Below are 23,302 nucleotides of genomic sequence, written 5' to 3'. Positions count from 1 at the left end.
TGCATTGTAGCAGATTTATTTCTCACACACGAAAGAAATAGTGCGAGCGAGCTGTTTTGAATGGTTCACATCTGAACTTTGCTTCCTTATGTGACGTCTGCGTTGGTAAGGGGAGGAAACTGTACGTGCACGCGCTTCTCTCTGTATAATTGTCTCCTGTGTGTATATGGACGATTTCGGAAAATTATGCATGCAGATGACCTTCACCCCACAAAAACTCCAGACCACTTCCGGTGTTGATGTTTACTGTTGATGCACGTAGCGTTCTTCGACCATACCGGCTCTTAAAAATAACAATGATGGTCGATTTTGCTGTGTACCTCAATGTACAGTTAAAGCCTACAAATGTCCAACATTATCCTTTCATGGAATTCCGAAAGATGAACAAATGAAGAAGATTTGGCTTGTAAGAATTCAGAGAGACGAAGGGCCACTCTTTCGGGTAAGCATGATCGAGGTTTCAAATTCCCTATCACTATTAGTCTTTTTCTTCTTTCGCAACATCACTTTTTTCCATGCCATCTGAATCATCGTTAATCTTTCTAATTGATTTAAAACTATGATTTCAGAATACCTATTGTGCTCGTAGTTTAAACTTACATCATGTGGCATAGCCATTTCGTATTACTGAAAACGCATTACATTGTATTATTAAAGTGCTGTTACATTAAAATGCTGCAGAATGTTCAAAAAGGCTGACATATACTACCAGTATTACAACTTATTTTGTAGTGAACCTATATCTTTGTTGCTGCTGCATGACTAATTAATTTTGAATCAATCGCATTCCTTTACACTTTACAATTTTAATATAAGGATTATTAGTTTCACAACATAGTCAACAGTGATTAAAAGTAATGATGTGAATATCACTTAAAAACGGCTTAAAGACAAAATCATACATGTGTTTTGGTAAATGTTTATGATAACATGACTATATTTTTTTTCCTCAGATCAGAAATTGGACAAGGGTTTGTAGCAGGCTTTTTGTGCCAGAAGATTTTCGCCCTTTGACCTTAAAAGGAAAACAAAGAAGACTTAAATCAGATGCTGTACCAAGTCTGTTTACATGGAAAAACTTCCAATGTGGAAAAGAAAGAAATCAGCCTGCAGTTCGCCATCCCATGTCACAAGCAAATGCCAACACAAATCAGAGGTAAACTTTTGTTGCATTGTATTAATGGATGATCTTGTCATGAAAACAGAGTGTGATTACTTAATCATTTTTCTGTATAAGGATATTGCATTCTATGTTTTTTGAAATTGGTATGCAACCGTGCTACAACTGTCTGAATTGTTTTGTCTTTTAATCTCATTTATTGTGAACTACCTGAATGCTTTACACAAGATGAGAATGTGTATTTTAAAGAAAAAAGTATTGATCAGTTCAGATGTGCATGGAGACTGCTGTCCAAATCACACATAGAAATACAAAGATAAATGCAAAGTGCTTTTATAAATCACATTTAATATCATCACTGTGAAAAAAATATGTAATAATATTAACACATTATAACAATAGAAATTGTGTCATCCTTCTTCAGACACTTTGACTATTAGCAAGTCTCAGGAAATATTTTCAGTTTACAACTCACAACTCAAATCGCTAAAAACACAAAACACTCCCATTCCTAGTGTATTCATGAGACGAAAAAAAAAAATCAGTATATCAAAATATCTTGCAAGTGATCTGTCACTTACTGAATTCAGTAGGTTCACTTCTGTTCATCTGATTGCAGAAATTACTGCAGGTTCACCCCTGTCAAATATTGCTAAGTGAATTGTGCAAAATTAGTCATTTCATGTGGTAAAATTTTTTCCTTTTCATCAGTGAAAACGTGGACACAGAGACTGCAACAGCAGACGCAGAGCCTGCAACAGAGGCTATTAATTATTATATGATGAGCAAGAGTAATTATCATGTATGACTACATAGATGTGTGTGTATCATTTATGACAACATAGATGTGTGTGTATATATATAATGCATGCTAAATTATTGCTCATTATACTCCGAATGCAAAAATTTGGAATTTATCTTTTGTATGCTCTTGTCAAGTATAAATGTTGACCGTCTCTTTTGTTAAAGCATAAAGTTCTCGTTATGCAGATCTTGTACAACACAAGAAATAAAATTCTTAATCAAACAACAGGAACTTACTATCTGTGGCAGCTTTTAAACTCTCAACAAGACTCTGTGGCAGCTTTTAAACTCTCAACAAGACAAAGGGCAGATGGAAACTCTGAACACAATGGATTGCACCTGTATGTATTGCAAATACTAGGGTCTGACTTCTTGTCAGACTTAAAGCTGTGGATTTTGATTTCATCCACTGCCTCCCCTCTTATCTTTTCTCCTCTGGAGATGTGCCATGTCTGGGGCAGTGATGTTTTTGCAGCATCCTGCAAATGAGAAACTGATGTAGATGATGGAATATTACACAGCAAACAAGTAATACCTGCTGGCAAATTTTTTTCTAAATTTTCTATTATTTTTAATATAAGAAACACTTGACAAAAAATATTTCACCTAAAAATAGTCTCAGATCATCCCTCTTCATTGTCAAGATGACCTCAGGAATGTAGTTTGTTCCTGTTATCTTAAAATGAGCAAGCTGGTACAGCAAGCCCACAATATGTCCACAGTGCCCACTCTGGCCATTAGCACATGTGTAGCATCCATCAGAGACTGCTTTAGTGACACTGACTGAGACCTGACAACCACAATAAAAAAATTTCAATTTAACAGTGCTTTCTTTGATGAAAACATTATCATAGAAATTTCAGAAAATTTTGCATTAGGAAAAGAAAGTTTATTTTTCACTCTCTCTCTCTCCCTCCTGTGAAATTATGTTTCACTATGCCTTTTAACAATTATTTTAGGGAGAAGAAAATTTTCACCGTCACTAACTTCAAGTGTGAGTGGAATTCCAGTTTTCGTGTATGATCTGTAGCATCGAGATGCTGCTTGACAACCATCGTTTTGGGATTCGGTGCAACTGTACTTTTTTTTTTCTTAAATCGGATAAGTCCTTGTGCAGAAAAAAAAAACAGAAAAAGCATCACAGGACCAGACACAAATGATAAAATACCTTATATAAAATAACAGTAAACAAGTTTTTTTAAAAAAAAGAAAAAAAGCCTGGATAGACGTCAGTTTACCGCAAATGTAAACAATGCACGTTTCGACTTCCACTACTTAAAATTAACTTTCTCTCATCAAACTACTTCAGTATATGTTTTAATATATTTCTGATGTAAGAATATATTTAATTTTTTGCAATTATATTTACGAGACTGACATAGTCAGTGGCACATTCAGACAAAAAGCTGGAATCACAATTGCACATTCACTCTGCAAAGTGTCTGCTTACCCCATACGTTGAATAATATTTCTCGGCGAAATAATTGTATCCACGCTCATGATTGCGTTTTGACGAGCTTCTGCAACTAAATTCTTCAATATCTCTGAACGAAATATCGGGTACGCATTGCATATTTCGACAGGACACAGATGGGGTAAACGACTCGGCCATGGTAGCGAAGTGTAAACAGGAAGTAGCGGTGGTTTCTTGTTTCTGCGCATCTCTTTCCGCGCATCTCATTACGAAAAGGTCCTAGGTTAGTATCTATAAAGATATACAACTCTAGCAAGCCCTTTAATTCTAACCATCACTGTGAACCGTACACACAACGACCTATAGATCTGCACCTGCTTTCAGTTACAGGGTCTCACAATATTTCAGACTGAGAAACTCGATCGAAAACCACTCCGTGTCGAAAACCGTGTCAAAAATTTGATTGTGAAATTGTTGTTGTTGTACAGTCTGAGTACTTTTTCAAACAGTTCCCAGAATTGGGCTTTTTCTCCTGTTTCTCATTCGTTCTGTTTCAGAGTTTCATGCATTCAAAAGTCAGGATTAAAAACTACTTTACGCCAATATTTCGCAGAATTAAAGCCTCTCGTAGAGCTATGGACCTATAGTTATAGCAGTTTTGGCGCATACTTCTCAATGGTTCTTTCTCTTGTCTTTAATAATTCGTAACCAAGACGTCCATGAACTGGATGGATAGGTGAGGACAGTTTCACTTAACCCCTCCACAAAAACTATGAACAGGAATTTCTTTATAAATAATAAAGCATTTTATATTATTCCTGATAATATATATGTTCTTTGCCCACTTATCCTTGACTGACACACTCTCTCTACGAGTCTACAAAAAAATATTAGTTGATTGTTATGTCACAGAACTGAAACGGTTACATATCTAGCAGTGAGATATTTACTGTATACAGACTTCCTAAATTTGATATTACATTTGTACCCGTATTTTGACTGTATTTCTAAGAAAGACTTACAAGACATTCTGATTCGGTTGAAAACTCGTGCCTCTGAAATTCACACATAAAAATAAATATTATATTCTTCACGCCCATCTCTTTAAACAACATAGACCTCGATGATGTAATACACTTTTTATTTGGGTGCACTTCGTTGAATGATCTGTGGGTAATATGTTTACCCCAACAATATAGAAATACTTGCCACAATGTACTTAAACATCTTTTGAAAGACATTGTTTGAAAACTGTTGGTAGATTCATGCACTACAAACTAAAACGACGACGAGAAATAGTTAACGGTAGATGTAATATAATAATATACATGCGTACAGGAGTATGTTCATGGTGACAGCTTCCTTTTCACCAGATGGTTGCACACTTATTCATCACTTCTTTGACACTCTGTAATGTCCAGCACATACAGGTGTGTTTTCTTCTTTGGAGAGCAGCTTGAATTTGGTGGTGTAGACACTTCTTTTTCTGGAAGCAGCTACTCTGGCAGAGCACCCCGATCGAGGCCTCCCTCCTCCTCTGCCGGAGGAGAAACTATCTTGCTTGAACTCTGGGAGTCACGTGTCTCTGTTTCTGCCGTGATGTAAATGACGCGAGATTTTTTGTTGCCAACGTCTGCTGTGTCCTTTCTCTTTTTCTGGCCGACCCTAGTCTTGAATCTCTGGAACATACGCTGCACCCCTCCGCCTGTTTGAAGTAAAGTAATCAGAGGAAAGTCAAATGTCGAGACCTTCTCACAGCTACCATCGCCCCAGTCGTCAGTGTTGTTGTGAGAGACTTCTTCTTCTTCGTCGTCGTCGAGGTCGAACCAGGCGTCTTCATCGCTGTCGTCGTTGTTGCTGATGTCTTTCAAAGTCATCCTCTTTCTCTGCCTCTGCCTATGCTTCTTGTGTGATTTGCCTTGTTCTGCGTACTTGCCGTCGTCCCCTTCTGTAAGGATCACGTGCTGTTTGATGTACTTGGGATTGTGGGATAGGGAACTACGCCAAGGACATGGGTAGAAGACCTCGTACCGGACCTCACCTTCCAGGAGGTCCTTGTCTGCAGGCTCTTCTTCACCTGTCGCTTGCAAGTCACTGGGCGTGGGTTCGACCGTCTGGTCTCTATCCTTCTTCTGCGCTTGCAGTCGCTGCTTTCGCTGTTCCCGGCGCCTGGCTCGGTTCGACAAACCGTCAGAGGAAGGAAAGGCAAAGCTGAAGTAGCGGCCATCCCGTGGATGGATGGTCGTCACGCCACCCGTGTGCGTGCTGCAAAAGGTCACACAGTTGGCGTGCCGCTTCAGCTTGTGCCGCTCTAGCAACGACACCGTCAGTGTGGGGTCGGCGACGTCCTCGCTGGTGATCTGGCGTTTGAGCGCCGACGGCAGCAGCCAACGGGCCTGCTTGTTCAAGGACAAGGCCACGTCGATGGCTACGTTTGGGCAGTGGACCTTCTCGTGCTTCGCCGATTCTTGAGTCGCCTCCTTCACAACAGAAGGGGACAACTTGGCCAGCAATCTGGAGTGGACGCGAGAGATGATGCAGGCCTCATTGAAGTAGCGACGACTGTAGCGGGTGTTCGAGGAGCGTAAGGTGTTTCCTGAGTGAACACCGTACCGGGCAGACTTGTGCACCATGGCGGCCTCTCTCGGTGACTGTCAGCTTACAACTACTGATTTTGTGGTGGCCAGTAGAAGAGGAGGTTCAGTAGGCGACGACAACGAAGCAAACCTGCCGGGGGTTAAAATGTGTGTTGTCTTCTTGGTACAGCTAGATAACTATATACATCTAGGAATACTTGCGACTGCGTTGTGCAACACTCATTGTTCTATTTTGATAGCCCAAAGACTCAAAAGGAGGCTGATGACCTGGTTGCAACACTTTTTTATATGCTAAATGTGATAATGAATTGAGGTCAAGATGTAGACTTTACCGTTACCCACTTCTGTATTCTTTCGCCGTGTTGTTGCAATGACAGTTCCGTGTCAAAACAGACGTATTTAATTCAAGCACATGCTCTTTCTCTCTCTCTTGTGTGTGTGTGAGACAGCGAGAGAGATGAATAAAAAGTACGCGCATATGTACAAACACAGGTATTCACAAAATATCTTTTTTTTTAAAAAAAAAGAGAAGAAGAGCCTTCACGCAGCCAAACAACCCAGCCCATTAAAAAACATGTAATGGTTACCATTAGGTTGAGATGCCGGTCCACTACTAAGCATATCTATATAAAAATATAATTAAAGAGATGCATGTGTCTTTCCATTACATATATTGGTGTTAACATATTTGTATTTCATCTGATTTTCTACATACGGAAAGACCAAAGACAATCACTTTAATTAATCTTGCCCGCCGTTTCACACCTAGTGTGCTCATTCTGGACCTCAGGCGGGCCAGTCCACGGTCTTTCTGGGCTGGTTTCCCTCCAGACCCTGTTGTGCATGATGCAAATCATAAATACGAGAGTAAACTGTCAGCCTCTTCCCTTCATCCCTGTCATGGCTGTATCAGGTGTAAGAAATCAATTCGCGCATGGCGATGTCGTCATGTTTGGATACCGTTGCTTCCAGCGCTCAGTCCAGTACACAGACTGGCGAAGAGCAGCAGAGCAAGGTTGCTGACAATACCCGTCCAATGTGCCAATAGAAGAACTAATTATTTATCGAGGTGAGCGGAAATCTTTTGAACACTGTCTTTATCTCTGAGATGGTTTATCTTCGCGAAAAAAACATTTGTATTCTTGAAGATAACGATGTGAACTCAGCAGACCTGATCAGATAGACGGACAGGTGACAGACTGTAGACGAAACAACACGGGGGTGGGGAGGGGGTGTAGACACGATACAGGAGGCTGAACCATGTGTCAAAAATACAAATGTAAAGATCTTTAATGGACTGCTGATTCAAGTCACGTGATCCAGCAAGTCCCAGTGTTGGCTCGAAAAACTCACCGCTGCCTTTTTAATTTTCTCGTGCGCTACAGCAGATATGTGCAAGATTTGCTCGAATTCTACCTGTAAACACACAGGTTTTAATAACTTTCTTGGAAAAAAGCTTCTGGCGTAAACAACGTGTCATAAAGTTAGGCAAAGTTTTTTACTGCCCAAGCACTGAGCGCAAGCAGAGTATCCTCCCGCGGAGTACTTGACCTACACCCGGGTGGACAGAGCTGGAGGGGTTGGAGTGGTTAGACACCACTCCACCGTAATAAAAATGTCAGTAAAACATTCTTGATAGAGCAGTTCAGACAAGATTATCCGCATCCACAGGTAGCGATGAAAGGTTCGGTTTCTGTGGTAAATATTTAAAACGGGTCGATCCACTTGTGCTCAAAATATGAATTCTTTGCTAAAGGAATATGTCGAGAGTTTTGTGTCTTCCATATTTGCTAAGATAACATTAAAAAAAAACAGGTTTGTCGAAGTGTGTCAATGGTAAAATTGCATAAGAGATTTTGTTTCATGTATGAAATATAAATACTGCGCTACATTCTTTAATCTATATTAATTGCCGCCACGTTTCAACAAGGCCTCAGTGAAAATTACATCTTTCACATGAACTCCTTGCCGTGAAGAAATTCGCTATTTAGTGCTTTTTCTTCTTTTTCTGTGGTTATTATTATTATTGTTGTTATTATTATTGTTATTATTATCTTCTATACAACTGAGTTTTGTAAAACTATTAACTCCACTGGTATCCTTTGTGTATCGTGGGGAGATTAGACACGGCGGCTGATGTCTTGGTGACAATAAGAGCATGTGACGAATGGGTCTCTCCATACCCTCGACCCAATATCTGCGGTTGCCCTCTTGATGAGATGCCAGAGCATTTTCGAGTGTAATCTCTCAGTACTGGCTGGTCGACTGGCAACGTGATGAAGTCGCCAAATAACTTGACCCTCCGCTTCTGGATTTGTTGGTGAACTGGCGTGAACCATTGTTCAGATTTTGTTTTTGAACATATCCCTTCAAGTCTTTTTACCTGCCAGTCTCAGACATCTTATTTTATGTGTTATTCTTCTTTCCTGTGACTTGATCAGTTCATAGATCAGGAACTATGTTATGGTAGGGAGGAATACTACGTTGATTAGCTGTGCCTTATTTTACAGTGGTATGGTGGTGTGTCCAGGGCCGTGCTTAGGGGCAGGCGGACGAGGCATCTGCCTAGGGCCCCGCGCTTCAAGGGGCCCCGCGCTTTTGATTGTAACCTATTGACGAACGTTACAAATAAATTACTCGTAAGCTTATGTTGTAATGTGTATGCAGTGTGCTGTCAATGATAAAAGACGAGATATCCCTGAGGACAAAAGTGACTTTAGATCCCAACTAAAACCGTGTGATCGTGGCGTGAGGGTCCCGCACATGCCCTTTGCCTCGGGCCCCGCGGGGGCTAAGAACGGGCCTGGGTATGTCTAAGGAGTGGGGCCAGGCAACTGGTAGCTGACAGTGTTTTCTTTTGAATGCAGTCTATATCTTTCAGTTCATCTTGTCATACTTTGTGAAAATGCTGCCTAAATACTTAAACTACGATGTTTGTTTGCGGGCATGTCATTAATGTTGATCTCCAAAGGGCCTGATGTTTTACTGACTGTCATGAGTTCAATCTTGTCCATGCTGGTTCCCATGTCATACAACTTGTACGCTATATTTACATTGGTTATATCTCCTACAGTTTTACCAGTCCCCTGCTGGGAAAACTCGATCCCACCTTTGCCCTCATGTAACTAATTGCTCCAATCAACTTAAACATCATCAAACACTCTACACTGTGCTTATTTCAAACAACTTGCATTATCAAAGCAAAAGACAGGTTCCTCGATGAGATCATACCTGTCCGGAGAAGACATTTCAATGCCTGACGATGAATTGCGCGAGTAATCATTTCCCTTGGATGTATAGCACGCGCACAGGCATTCTTCTGTCATTCCTTTTTAAGTCACTCTCCGAGTCACCGAGCAGACAAGCAAGAGAACACGAGAGATAATCAAGTAATGTTTATTTTTCTCTTAACGTAATTACAGAAAGAACCGTATGTTTCTGTAAGGCCCGTCGACCGTGTATAAGCACTTTAATACAGCGGCACGCGTCGATCAGTATCGACAATTGATCTGATACATAAATTCTGAAGCTTAAATATTACTGTAAGAATAAATAAAATGTGTAATTGATAATACTTGTGATTACTGTGACGGAACATGAGGATGAGTTTATGAGAATTTAAGAAAATTAAATTTTTAATAAGTTATGTATATGTACTAAATTACGATCAATTGTTTAGATAAAAACAGCTTTATTACATCGAAATGTACTCTATGCGCTTACTATTGTTTTGAATGCTGATTAAAAATTATTTGGCTAAGTACTTTTGAATCAGCGGTTTATCATGTTTGAAAAAAAGATTCAGTATACATGTACATTTACTTGAGTTCTTGCCCACCCCGCAAAGGTTTTGCTGTCCTTCGCAACGCTTTCCGTACCGAACGTCACTCGTTAGTTTCCGCTCATCTACGGAAAGAAATCCAAACTAAATTATTTTGATCATGAATACACTAATCCATTTATTGAGCCATAAAAATTCTAAACTTTCTTCGTTCGAGTGTATATTGGTTAGTATAAAATTTATCTTACAAAGGTTACTTATCATACTGATTTTTAAAGCGAGACTTCTGCGGGGCCGCTAGTTCAATATGGCGATTCCATGACGACGGGGCCTCGACAAGGGTCTTTTGTTCCGGCGTAAATGGGGTCTGCGATAACCGCCCGACCTCCCGATAGAGCGTTGTGTGTGTTTTCACAATGAAATGGGGAGAGGCATGTTGCATGCGGATCAGGACCTTACATTTGCTAAAGAGATCAGTGAGTCAAGTAAACGGACTGCACTTGGGAAATCGGTGCACTTGGATACGAAGCGCGTCACCAGTCTCCGTCCTAACACTAAGAGCAATAAACTGACCCTAGAGCCGATCACTGCCGCGGTCTCAACAAATAGCAAAATTATTGACGAGAAAAGCCATCCAAGTTCGTCCCTGAAAGATGTCTTCGAACTAGAAAGGCCAGCGTCTCGCCGGATTCTTCCAAGTCTGACACTAGACAATGGACACGATGATGCGTTGATGGACGACGTGTCAGGAAATGGTACCAAACATTTAGCAGTTACAAGCAAGGATGAGTCGAATTTCAAGAAGAATAATAGTAAAGTAGAAAGAAAAAAAAACCCGAAAGCATTCACTAGCGCAATGAGTAAACATACATACATGCCTCCACGTACTGTTCATCTTGATGAAAACGTGTTCACATTCCGCCCGAAAGTCAGCTCAGCAAGTAACAAAATAGCCGAAAGCCTGGGGACAGACTTCATGTCACGGCAACAAATGCACATTGAAAAACAGAGGAAACTTGTAAGTCTCATTTTTTTCAAAGTACCCTTTTCTTTCCAGTGTTCAACTTGTCATTATCATATATACTGTAAAAAAGAAAGTGCATAGATTGTTGTCTTGCCACATCTAATATCCACCTTATGCACACAGACACAGATAAAGCGAAGTCATGCATGAACACGGATCATAAGAGAACATGCACAATGCATTCACAGTGACTTTGTGACACAGCATAATTATTTGTATGTGTGTGTCTATATATATATTACATGGTGACCTAGGTAAAATTGTTACTGCCGTTCTCTAAGGCCAAGTCACTTAATGAGTGAAAAATAACAGAGTACTGGTCAGGGAAAAAGGTGATAGTGGTAATTTGATTAGATTTCACAAGAAATCTGTTACCAGTCTGTCTGAGCTTGAGCTTTGAAAATAATTAAGATGGAATCTGCACAATCTGAGATATGCAGATAATATTTTGGAAGATTTGTGACATGCCTTGGAATGCTCTTAAAGATTTGTCATTGTCTCTAAGAAGAACTTTTGTTACATGTCTTTGAATAAGCAATTGAATTTCCTTGGTTTAGAAAACTAAGTTTGACGTCCATGGATAAATAGTGATTATCACATAACACAGTTCTTAACAAATTATTATTATTATTGAAAGATATTTTTGGAGAATTGTTCTAGTATTGAGCTTATCATTTCTAGTAACAATAAATTCACATTTGTATGTTTGTGTAGTTAGAACAGTCATCTCAGTATACACGGTTTTCTCTGTCACTTCCCCAATCACAGAGGCAACAAGAAGCAAAAGAGGTAATTTTTGTTGCAGTACTGATGCTGCCAGATATTCCTTCTTTACTTTGATGCCATGTTGTAGTGTTTATAAAAAAAAAATAATTATAAAAAAATCTGCTTTATTATTAGTAATATTATATTTGCAATACAAATTGTCATTTGTTTGTTATACTAGAGCAGCTTGATTCTGCTCACTTTATTGATAATGCTATAGCTTTTTTGATCCTAAGATTTGCTATCTTTTAAAAGTCAGTGTAAATTTAATCTTTTTACTCATTTAAATTTGATAAGTCATTGTTGCAGTATTTCCAAGTTTTACACCAAAATGTGAACACTGGCCCTGACCAGGGCTTAACTCCTGCTGCCCACATCAACATAACTTGCAGGGGAACCATATGTACAATAATCACCCGTTGATTACTCAGTTTTCACTGTGCGGCTTATGAGCCCCCACCCCTCCTGTTCCTTGAATACAAGACTCAAGGACATGTGATTTAACGTACAAAAACAAAGATTTAATAGGAAAAACATGCGATTCAATCAAAAGACTCATCTAGAGGGTGTCCCAGTACTATCTGTACTAAACGTACTCCCACTATTACAGTTGTTAAAACTACCATTTGCTCTCACATGGTTATGTGGATAAACTTAGCTCTTAGCAGTTACAGCTGTTCTTGTATTTAGGGTCCACACTTCTGATTAGCTGGAGATCAGTACTCCAGTCAGTAGTCATGGCATACTGATGACTTTCCCTCGAAGTGTTTGTACAACTGTCGGTCATTTCTTCCCACTTGATCTTCCAACCACATCAGAGGGGGATGACTGCACTCCTGGCAACACAGATTCCAGCCCTGTCTCAGTCTGACACATATGGTGTCTTCAACAACTGCAGTACCACATACAGCCACCAAACACACACCACCTTCATGTGAAGTTTTCCGGTCCCTTGGAGTGTGGTCGAACCCAGCAGACATTCCCCTCCTTTGAGAATAGCCCTTTGATTTCCATGGCAACAGCAGGCAGTCCTGACAGTTCACTGACTTGCCCCCTTGTGTCAAGGTCCTCTAACCCAGCGTCCTTCCTCCCTCTTGGCTTAAGACTCAGTCTCGAGGTAAAAGTGAAGTTGGCGTTGAAGAAAGCTGAAGTTGTTTCAACTGCTGACTGGTTGCTTTGTTCATGCTGATATCATGTCAAGAAGTGTCTTGCAAGGTTCTTGTTTCCTATTTTTCTTTGCACATTCGCACAGACATATAAAACTATAGGGTGCCATTGGTTAACTCACCAACCAATCATCAGGTAGTCAACACTGTTGAGAGTGAGACCACCCATACTGACCCTGCCTACAAGTGGCATGGTGGACAGGTGACTAATCCACCCTCCCTGTGACAACCTACAAGCTCCTGACAGACAGGTTTGGAAGACCCCTGAGGTGTCACTGTCTCCGTAGATGTCATTGACGCCTCTGCCAGCTGGTCACTTTGGCTGCTGTAACCGCTTAAGGCTGTTTACCTCATACAACATCTCTATGTTTCTACCCAATGCAACACCTCTACGCTGGCACATACACCCCCCTTTCTTGTGTGAGGGGTCTCAGGCTTGTGAACAAGCCACCCAAGATCCTAATTGGGGTGATTGTTACTTCCTTTTTAAAGTTACCAGCTGACAATGATTTTGAATATCTTCATGATAGCCTATTAATTTTGCTCAAACACTTTTTGAAATAATAGTCTAGTAGTCTTTAGACTTAAGGGCAACAGTTGAAAATGTGTGGTATGGTATTGGTTGTGTTGATAGGGGTATTATCATTCCTTAAGAGTTGAACTTTAATGTTCAACAGGAAAGAATGGTTTGACCCTGGGGAGAGAGTGAAGATACTTTGCTTGGGTCAGATGGAAACAATTAGTGAATAGGGTAGTGGAATCACATGTGTTTCATACCATGTTCAAGTCAAACTATTATTTCCTGCCCTAAGGTATAAGTTTGACCTTTGAGCTCAATAGTAAAAATGTGCATGGTAATATCAAAGTAGATGTTAATTGTGAAGAAAGGCTAAAATAATTATGATTGCTGTGTCATGTAATTTGTTTTGTCTCAAACACGCTTTCTCCATATATGCTAAAATTAGAGTTTACTGTCTTAAGTAGGTTCTTGGAAGGTAAGTTTCTTGTCTGCTGCATACAAAGAACAATGCATATTTTCCCCAATACCATTATTTTGTGGAATCTCAGTTGAGAAATACTGGCCTAAACTGTGTGATTAGTTCCTTTTAACAATAACTTAAATGAGCACTGTTGGTTTCTGCATGAGTGCTAAGCTTTCATGGCTGTTAGTATCTTCATTAAAAGGCTTCTTACTGCATAACCACTCTTGCACTATAATTACAGTCAGAGAACAAAAACAGCAGTGCCCAGAAAAGGAACTTTGATGCTGATAATGGTGAGAAGAAGGATCATTTAAGTGCTAGGAAAGAAAGAAGTAATAAAGAGGCAGCAGATCAAGAAGACATTGCGCTGCCTTCTCAGCCACTGTTAATGGATGCAGCTTCCTTGAACACACCATCAACAGAATCACAGCCTCTGCATGGTGGTATGGCTTCTTCATGTTTTAACTGCTGTTTTTGCAAGAATCCTTGCTCAGGATGAATCATTTGCTAGGGCATGCATTGGATCTGTTCTTGACATTTTACTTTTTTTTTTTGGCTTTCAAAGGGAAAACTTAAAATTGTATTTTGCTTGTTAACACACCTTGCAATACAAGAATTATAGTTATAGAATAATATGAAGTATATTGGAATGATTTTAGTATTGGCTGGGATGCTGTGTTTTGAAACAGTTTATACTGTTAAATTAGAAGGTAAAAGTTTATTCTGTTGAGCTGTAAGTATTGCACTTGCTATCATTTTAGAATGCAAACACTGCGTTTACTCATACATTGTCACCATGATGTGTGCTAGTACTGCTTGTGGCAGAACAGGGCATGAATATTTGGTTAATTGATGCCCTTGGTTAGATTTAATGACCTGACCCATTGGTTTAGCTTTCTAGAGTTAGTATATACTACCGTATTATGTCAGCAAGCACTCTCAAAATATGCAGTAGAGGAGGTACTGTACCTTGTTTTACTATTTTCGTTAACTTAGTATTGTCTGTTTCTAGGAAATTTGGGATTTAGCTTACGTCAATGATTTTTCTGGCCCATATGCAGTTAGTGCAGGAGATGAGGCAGTGACAAAAAAGAAGAAGCAGACAGCATGGTTTCCTGGCTCTGAGTCGCTTCCAAAACGAAAGCTTACTCCTGAATGTGCAACTGATAAAGGTTCTTTCTTGGTGTATCATTTTCTGAAAGTTCTGAAAAGTTTCAAAAACTAGGATTTTTGTCATGTCATTTAGTATTTTTCTGATGTTTGATCACACTGGAGGCCTGGAGAATATATGCCTATTTGAAGAATAATTGACATTCAAGAATCTATAGCTTCCTCATATTAAGGATCTGTTTGTGGTGATGGCAGAAGCCAGATTATTGATAATGAAATTTAATATAATGAAATAGAAGAGAAGGTAATAGAAAAAAATGTTCTGAAGAGAGTTATCTCAAAATTAGCATAGACGCTTTTTTCTGTAAAAAATAATCTATAGGAAATGCTTGGAAACATCAACTTTTATTTTTTTACTGTTATAAAGGTCTGCAGTAGTTTCATTGTAGCTTAAATTTATTTCATATGTTGTATGATTTATTTCAATGCTTGAAAGCAACTATAGTAATATAGATGCATCTCTGTGAACAGAAAATGAACTATCCAGATCCCTCACACGCAGTAAAACCATACCTATGCTTAACCAGCCAAGATTGAAAAGTCATCCACTGAGCGATGGGGAACGGCTTCGTGCAGCCAAAGAAATGGTTGATAAAGCTATAAAGGTGAGTTTGACAGGTGAGAAGCAGTGCAGTGGTCATATATGAGCTGCTATAGTTTCTTATTTGTTTATACAAGGTTTTTTGGTACTTGTTTTTGTCTTCCAGTGTCATAAAGTGTTTACCATTCAAGGAGGATACTCTAGCATTCGTCACAGCCTTCGAGAACGAGGATGGGTTGAGAAGTTCTACAAGATTCCTTCATTATCTCAGAAGACTTCCAAACCCACACACCAAACCAGTTCTGATGATGATGATGACGACGACGACAATGAGAATGATGGCAATGATGATGGTGATGATGATACTGATGATGATGATGACGATGATGATGATGACAGTGAGTTTCTTTGTAATGAGCATGATTGTTTTGATGTGTTAAGCATGTTTACATTTCTGTCTTAGAACCAGTTTAACTAGGGTGAGGGGGGGATTGGTGTTTTACGCCGTGGCCTCAACTGAGGCTATATTACGCCGTGGCCTCAACTGAGGCTATATTATGGCACGGCAGCCAGCCCGAGACGAGAAATGAACTCTGGGCAGCCAGCCTTCACTATATTGGTGACAGGCGCTAACCGTTGCGCCACTGGACCGCTTTCAGTTTAACTAGGAAGAACTTTGTAGATATAGAGCAGAAAAATTGCTGAATATCATGATAATGTTGCAGATGACCAGCCCCAAATACCACCGTGGGAAGAAGAAGATGGTTTCTATGGGATCATGGTGAGTTATTTCAGACTTAGCTGCCACTAGAGAATATTTTTCTGCTTTAAATGTTAACAGTATTTGGTTCTCTTACTTAAAGCATAGCTGGCTCTGTTTGCAGGTTCATCATATCTTTTTGCTGTAATGACCAATCTGTTCCATGTGGGTATCCTCTGTCTGCTAGATGATTTGCCATATACTGTTGCCATATTCCTAAAAATTATTGCAGATGAAACTGTATAAGTAGACAATTAGGTCTCCTTAGTGGCTACCTGAGGTACTGGTTTCTAAATTAGAAAGTTTACACGAGCTTCTACTGAAGCACTTGCCCTTGTAGAACTATAGGTTGTACATTTTGCTGGAAACTGTAAAGACTGGAAGAGAGAACATGAGGTAGTGGCTATAGCCAAAGTCCATGTTTATTAGTAAGGATATTTAAATACAGATAGTTAAGTCATGATATTAAAGTAAGGATTTAGAAGTTCCAGTACAATATCCAGATGAACTGTTTCATCATGAACATTTTGCTGCCTAAAGTGATTAAGGTCAGAGTTAAATTTACAAGGTTGAGATGTTTTGCTGCTTCTCAACATGACCATTTTTTTTCAAGAGATATGTCTAAATTAAAAGTATTGCTCATGGTAAAAATGGGTAATGGGTATGGGCACAGCTTTTCTCATTGCCTACTTCAAAACAGTATTTTCATTTTCACAAATGTTTCATGCAAACATTGTCTTATTTCTGTTACTAAAAACTAGCTGTGCTTTTTGTTTTCGAGAGTACTGATATTCTTGATCTGGGTAAACATTCTACAGAACGCTATAGGGTATAATATCGGTTGTGTTCTGGTGTTTGTCATCCGATAAGATCTGAGATATTATGCATCAAAAGTATTCAGTCTGATAATCTTATCAGGTCTGATGTATCATGCATTAAAATTATTCAATATTTCAGAACAGAGCAGATTTAATTCGTATGGTAAGAAACTTTAACTAAAGCACACTCACCTCAATAATCTTATTTCGTCCAGTAGCTTCTTTTCTTTTTATGGGTGTTGCACAATTTTGTCAGAAAAAAAATTTGAGTATCCATACATTCTATTATTGATAGCTTTGGAGGTACCTTTCTTTCTTAAATGCTTTCTGCATAGTGCTTAAATACTTACCTTTCTGATCAAATTCACAAACAATGCACTGATGCTAAGACTACCAAAACACATTATTAGGTCAAATTTGTTTCTTTGTTGGTAACAAGTTTTCTGGGTTGTAAAATCTTAAATTCTTAAGTTTTTGTGCTAGTAAAGAGTTATTTCAGTTGTAGCTTTAAAATAGTTGGTACATATCTAGGACAGAATTAGTGATGCAAATTCTTCCCCTACCCCATGTATTGTGAAGAGGCCATCTCAAACTCAAGAAGTTCATGTGATGCATAACATATTATGCTCACATTTTCACAAGTGTTGGTACTTGTTCACAGTTGTGACATGAATAAGTGGTTGTATTTAATTGATGAGAACATTTCAAGTAGTTTTTGATAGAAAAAATATGTAAGATTAAATGTTCACATGCAGTGACTATTTTTAGTAGCTATTTTTGCGCTTTATTTATTTTATTTATTTTATTTATTTATTTTTTGTTAAGCATTTGCTTCATGCTTACCTTGGCATTTTTAATGGATGGAAGAGTGATTTTAAATCTTGCTCCACGTATCTTAGTTGTTTTGTTCACAGAAAAAATGAGTCACGCATCGTGGTTCTTTTTATTTTTTGTTAATGTATCCTATATCATATGATTAGGATCAAAACTGGATGTCAGAGTTTGCTTCAAAGATTAACAGGCCATGGTATTATTTAAAAGACCATTTCCATCTCTGCAGCTAGTATCTGGTTTTTTCCACAAGGAGAAATTATTTGTGAGCTGTGTCACACAAAGTTTGATAAGGGTGAAAATGGTGTGCACTTAAGTTCAGAGTAAATATTAGATGAAGCATACAGGCTTGTGCATTCTGTTGCTTATTGAGCTGAAAAAGCATATTTATTGTCTGAATAAATCATGAAATCAAAGTCAGTGGCAGTTTTTCAGTATTGCACATCATTTATACATATATTTTTCCTTATATTTTATTCATGTTTTTGCATATCTTTTGTATGTTATACCCATATTACTGGATATTCTTTTACAATGAATATTTTAAAAACAAAAGTTAAGTTATTCCAAATTTTGGAATAACTTAACTTTTGTTTTTAAAATAGTCTAGTGTTACTATTATGCATACTGCAAGATACATTTTGTACCAAAACTCTTTCAGCTGACAACTTGGCTCTTCTTTTTGCAGTCTCGAATGCTCAAGAACGTCAGTCCATCATTATTTTGGGTGCTCAAACGTGATGCCATTGACCACCGCTATTTGAACAAAGACCAGTTGGTCAATCACTACAGCAAGGCTGGTTCTTTCACAACAAAGGTATCAGCTGCTGCAAAGTTTGCAACTAAGAATAGTTTATGATATGCCTTTACTTTATAGGCTTTACTCTGAGGCTAAAGCATAAATATAATAGAAAGCTTAGGAGCAGACATAATGTCTCAAAATTAAAAAAAAATATTTTTGACAAAGCAGTGTAGATAATTCCTATTTTGTTTGTATTTGAAAGGTTGGGCTGTGCACAAACATAAGGAATGTGCCGTGGTTTGAACCAGTGGATCCCGACCAGTTTTTCCTTCGCTGCTATCGTCTTAGTCATGATGAAGAAAAACAATCATTTATCGGTAAGAATTCCTTTTTGCCTAGTTTTGCTAATGCATATTAAAGGTAGAATAATAGTTTGGAAAGAAATTTGTTCACTGACCCTTTTTTCCCTGGACTTCCCTATACACATACACTAGGATGCTGCAGTTTCGCAGGATATTGAAAAACCTCTGCTTACTTAACTTTAGCTGAAACAAAAATGATTCAACTTAATTTTTAAAAGGCATTTTTTTTTTTTGTATTCTTGTAGTAGTTAAAAGGGGCAGGTAAAAAAAGTAAAGGTGGAAGAGGGAGTAAAGTGTTTAGCCCACACTTATTTCATTTATCTTGGGGACAACTTTTGTGAAGGCAATGCTCATCTCACTGCCTTACCTTCCTTAACCCTCAAGAGAGTCAGGTACTCACTTAACAGCTGGATGACTGGTGGAAGTTTGCTGCATCCCACTAGAATTGAAACAGCTAGAGAACACGCCTTTGAGCATACATGCCACTGGTCTAACCACTAGGCTGCTTAGCAAAAGAATATTTTGGTCTATTGGCTTGTTGCAAAAGTCATGATGCATTTTTGCAATATATGGTGCTAGTTTATTTTTGGAAGTACTAGAGTCATTCGCATCTATGTTATTGTATGTCATTTGACAGCTAGCTTCATTTTTTTTTTTAAATTGAGTGATTTAGTTGAATTTTGGAGATTTTACAACAAGTTGAAGATGGAAGACCAAGCTGTGCATTTTCTTCATATTTTACTGTTTTACTTCCTTAAAGGAAAGAATGTTCGTCAACCTTGTGAAAAGTTGCATGAAGTTTAAGGTTGCAATACTCTACAAGAATGTTAGTGCCAAAAATGGTTCATGGAGTATCGTGCTGGTGATTTCAATCGCAAAGACACTCCTCAGTTTTGGAGGTTGATGATGTCATAATAAAGGCATCAATTGAGTCAAACCCACACAACATGACATCAGAGATTGTAGAAACATTGAGCATTCATCACTCAAATGTTTACAACCACCTGAATAAACTGCAGGCTTGATATTTGGGTTCCTCATGAACTGAAAGACATTTATTTGACAGTGTGTATAAACAATTGTGATTTGCTCATTAAACATGAGAAAAACGATTCTCTTTTTGAAGCCTGATAACTGGATTGTTTACAACAAGGTGGAACACAAATATGGTCTTGGTCCTGACGTGACGATTCACTTCTAATGATATCGAAAGCAAGCATTCCTCAGAGGAAGGTTATGCTCTTACTGTTGTGGGATTTTAAAAGGTGCTATGTTGTTTTGAGCTCCTACCAAGGAACCAAACAATTTGAATGTGTACTGTCGACAGTTGCACAGTTTCAACGAATCTGCTGTCTAGAAACATCCATTAATCATAAAAGAGTTGTGTTCCATCACGTCATCATGAGACCACACACAAGTTTGATCACACGTCAAAAGTCATTGGAGCTTGGATGAAATGTGTTGCTACACCCATCATACTCGCCTCCTGGCCTTACACTGCCAGACTTCGACTTCTTTTGCTGTCTTCAAAACTCCTTTCGGGCTATAACACTCAGTTTAGAGTAGGCTCTAAGTCAGCACCTTGTTCATTTTTTTGCCAATAAAGACATTTCCTCTGTGAATGAGGAATTATGAATATAACTGAATGATTGATGGCAAAAGGTTATTGAACAAAATGGGCAATATATCATTGATTGACCTTTGTTCTTTACATAAATAAGTGCCCTGAGGAAAACAGCGAAAAATATGTCAAAACTTTTCCTACAAACACAATAGTTTCTATGATGTCATTGTGCACAGACTATAGCAGCTAACTTTGTTCAAGCATGAAATAGTTAATTCACTACTTTGTAACCCCAGATTTTGAATAATGAGATTCTGCACTTAAATATTTATCCATTTAGCATAATATGTTTCTTGCATTGCCATTTTAGCGGTCCTATTGTCTTACATAATAATCGTTGCTTATGTTTGTGTGCATGCAATGTGTGTGTGTGACCCATGCATGCATGTGCATGTGTGTGTGCCCATGTATGTCTTTCAACAGATGACTTCCGTCATACTGCGTGCATGAACATCCTTAAAATCGTGAACAAGGAAACAAAGAATGGATACTTAAATGAAGTGGAGAGAGAGGATAAGAACGAAGATGGTACCACATCGGGAGCCAACACCTCAGCTAACAAAGATCCATGCAGTAAGGAATCAGTTTGTCAGAACACAGAGCATGCTTGTTCGCAAGCAACCTCTAGTGCTGACAATAGTTATGCATGTGTACAGAACAGTGATGCAACTTTAGAGGACACCACACCAGTTGATGGCAATGGGGAACAAAAGACAGCCAACACTGAGAGTACCACCCAGTTCTCTGACCCAGCAGTACTTGGCAGTAAGTCCAAATACTTAATACAGAATAGCAAAGTTTAAAAGCTTAGCCACAAGATGACAGCCAAGACTCACTTCTGTGTCAGGTTGCAGTCAAGGGATTCTTCATTGTGACCCAAGTATTGAGGTCCCATTACTTCCATTTTTCTGTTTCAGTTGCATAATGGCAAGGCTGTTAACTCCTACCAAGGATCAGCAGCTTTTTTCACTTGAAAAGATCACTGTTGCGAAAATGGGATTTTTTTCCACTTTTCTTTTGTCTAAGGTGAAAGTAAAAAAAACCGCAGATTTTTTTTTTTTTTTTAATTTTCGTGTTATATGCTGGCTTCTTTGGTAAGAGCCTATTTTAAGAGTGGTTCTCTGCTAATCTGCTTCCAGCTTCAAGGTTATTCAGACAAAATAGAAACCGAATAAAGAAAAGAAACCCTGTCCCATCCAGAATTTTGGAGCTGGCCATCCAGGAGTGTGAGAGATTCTTAGGAGAGCGAGAGCATGAAGACATTGACAGACCTGTTCAGGTGTGTCTGTATCTTCTAATTCAATCAGAGCGCATTGATTTTTTTTTTTTTGGTGTATTATGGCACACTTGTTAAAGGATAAAAAGGAAACAGAGTTGTTGCAAGTTGCTCTTGTAAACCAAATGGAGATTAAATACACAAGATGCTGGTAAGACTTTAAGGTCTTCAGCATGATTCATGCCATTCATGCAGACTGAAAGGGATTGTTAATAAAATTAGTACATGTATCAATCAATGATTGCGCTCCAGTAACAGATGTGATATGATAAGCAGCATGCATAAATTCCAATTGCAGAGCATGAAACCTTTACAGGAGATGATGTTACCCTTATGAAGGAAGATGTAACATAGTTTGTTAACATTGATGTTCCAGGATGAGTTGTCAGAGTCCCAGTGGGAGGACTTTATAAAGTGGTATTATGTGATGGCTCAGTGAGTACTTTACCCAAAACTAAAAGTCTTTGTAAATAAGATGTTCTGTGTTGCTTAAAAAAGTATTTTGGTATGATGAATTGGTAATGAAGGATCTATAGTTGCTGGTTTGGTCTCATTGAAATAGAATGTTCCAGACACAGAAGTCTGCCACAATTCTACCTCCAGTAATTAGTCCTCTCCAACATGAGTCTTTTGCAGCCCTATGCTCCTCGAGGAATAACAAGGACTAAACTAAAAACTAAACATGAGTCTTTGTGTTAGTAGTATTTTTGGCACGAAGGTCTTCATAGTCGCTATAAATTAGTATGTCACCATGAGTTGGATTACTATGTCCATTCTGTCATGTGTTCTGTTGACAGTGAAGATGGAATGATTCCAGCGATATCCCAGAGGACGCTGACATGTGTCGAAAGTCTTATCAACCGGCTCCGGACAAAATGCCCACAGTTTGAAATGGATGGCACACACAATGTTTGGATTGTTAAACCAGGGGCAAAGTCCCGTGGGAGAGGTGAGTAATTGTTGCATAGCATGTTGGTTGCTAATCGTAGGTCTAACTTTGGGGTGTTTAGGTACAAGATCTTAAAGTATTTTGGGATCCGGAGTTAAGGTTAGAGTTCAATAACTGCAGTCAGTGATGTTAAGTTGTACATGTGGAAATTAATCACTGTGGAACTGTTATAAGAGCAGTCTGGTTATCTAAAATGTAAGCAGTACACTTTCCCTTAGACTTGTGTTTCCTGTGCAGGTATCTTTTGCTATAACCGCTTAGAGGAGATGCTCAAACTGGTCAATTCGCAGGTAGTGAAGAAAGATGGGAAGTATGTTGTCCAGAAGTACATGGGTAAGCTACTTCTTTGACCCTTTGATGGGAAGTTTTCTTTGGTTTTGGTAGACAAATGTGTAATGGAATAATATACTACACAGTGTATTTGTACATGCATAGTAGAGATAACACTATAAGCATAGTCTTAGGATGCTAGACCCCCTTCAACATAGTGTCTGCTTTCTTATTACCTGCAGCTACAAGTGTGACCTTACAACCAAGCTAACTCTTTTTGCGAACTCTCTGTCTCCAAGGATTAG

General features: G+C 38.7%; 2 protein-coding genes across 13 annotated transcripts in view; one reads left to right on the top strand and one right to left on the bottom strand.

Annotated features, from left to right (window-relative positions):
* Positions 1 to 302: 302 nt before the first annotated feature.
* The window catches only part of LOC112571522 (tubulin glycylase 3C-like), a 49,712-nt gene continuing 26,712 nt past the window's right edge, over positions 303 to 23,302 (top strand). For 5 of the 10 annotated variants that reach the window (XR_003100839.1, XR_003100840.1, XM_025250548.1 and 2 more), the window contains exons 1-15: positions 8,618 to 10,734; positions 11,455 to 11,529; positions 13,896 to 14,097; positions 14,716 to 14,826; positions 15,296 to 15,429; positions 15,532 to 15,763; positions 16,091 to 16,146; positions 17,083 to 17,106; positions 18,463 to 18,591; positions 18,779 to 18,893; positions 20,926 to 21,267; positions 21,642 to 21,781; positions 22,155 to 22,213; positions 22,576 to 22,727; positions 22,965 to 23,060. Coding sequence is in view for 8 of the 10 variants with exons in the window: in XM_025250548.1 (XP_025106333.1) it covers positions 10,138 to 10,734; positions 11,455 to 11,529; positions 13,896 to 14,097; positions 14,716 to 14,826; positions 15,296 to 15,429; positions 15,532 to 15,763; positions 16,091 to 16,146; positions 17,083 to 17,106; positions 18,463 to 18,591; positions 18,779 to 18,893; positions 20,926 to 21,267; positions 21,642 to 21,781; positions 22,155 to 22,213; positions 22,576 to 22,727; positions 22,965 to 23,060 (2,464 nt within the window). In the remaining 2 variants the exon portion in view is untranslated. Of the gene's footprint in view, positions 443 to 953; positions 1,157 to 8,617; positions 10,735 to 11,454; positions 11,530 to 13,895; positions 14,098 to 14,666; positions 14,827 to 15,295; positions 15,430 to 15,531; positions 15,764 to 16,090; positions 16,147 to 17,082; positions 17,107 to 18,462; positions 18,592 to 18,778; positions 18,894 to 20,925; positions 21,268 to 21,641; positions 21,782 to 22,154; positions 22,214 to 22,575; positions 22,728 to 22,964; positions 23,061 to 23,302 lie in introns of those variants that run through there. The other 5 variants (XM_025250553.1, XM_025250554.1, XM_025250550.1 and 2 more) reach the window with 5 other exon arrangements.
* LOC112571536 lies at positions 1,163 to 3,953 on the bottom strand. 3 transcript variants are annotated; one of them, XR_003100843.1, is made up of 3 exons: positions 3,375 to 3,953; positions 2,162 to 3,032; positions 1,163 to 1,872 (listed from the first exon to the last, which is right to left on the bottom strand). XR_003100843.1 is itself a non-coding variant. In XM_025250576.1 (3 exons), the coding sequence occupies exons 1-3, from the start codon at positions 3,603 to 3,605 to the stop codon at positions 2,327 to 2,329; spliced, it is 492 nt and encodes a 163-aa protein (XP_025106361.1). In that variant the 5' UTR covers positions 3,606 to 3,953; the 3' UTR covers positions 1,163 to 2,326. The 3 variants fall into 3 exon arrangements, 1 of the variants encoding a protein (XP_025106361.1); XR_003100842.1 differs by having other exon boundaries at positions 1,163 to 2,714; positions 2,912 to 3,032; XM_025250576.1 differs by having other exon boundaries at positions 1,163 to 2,403; positions 2,531 to 2,714.

This window comes from Pomacea canaliculata, linkage group LG9, assembly GCF_003073045.1.
Source record: "Pomacea canaliculata isolate SZHN2017 linkage group LG9, ASM307304v1, whole genome shotgun sequence".
NCBI lineage: Eukaryota > Metazoa > Mollusca > Gastropoda > Architaenioglossa > Ampullariidae > Pomacea > Pomacea canaliculata.
The sequence above is the reverse complement of the archived record's forward strand: the minus strand, read 5'-3'. Positions and strand labels throughout refer to the sequence as shown.

Excerpts from the sequence above, each read along its gene's own strand:
- LOC112571536 (XM_025250576.1), bottom strand. The coding sequence starts at position 3,605 with ATGAGATGCGCGGAAAGAGATGCGCAGAAACAAGAAACCACCGCTACT. Across the intron at positions 2,715-3,374 it reads AATATTATTCAACGTATGGG|GTCTCAGTCAGTGTCACTAA; the intron begins GTAAGCAGACAC and ends TGTGGTTGTCAG. Across the intron at positions 2,404-2,530 it reads TGATCTGAGACTATTTTTAG|GATGCTGCAAAAACATCACT; the intron begins GTGAAATATTTT and ends TCTCATTTGCAG.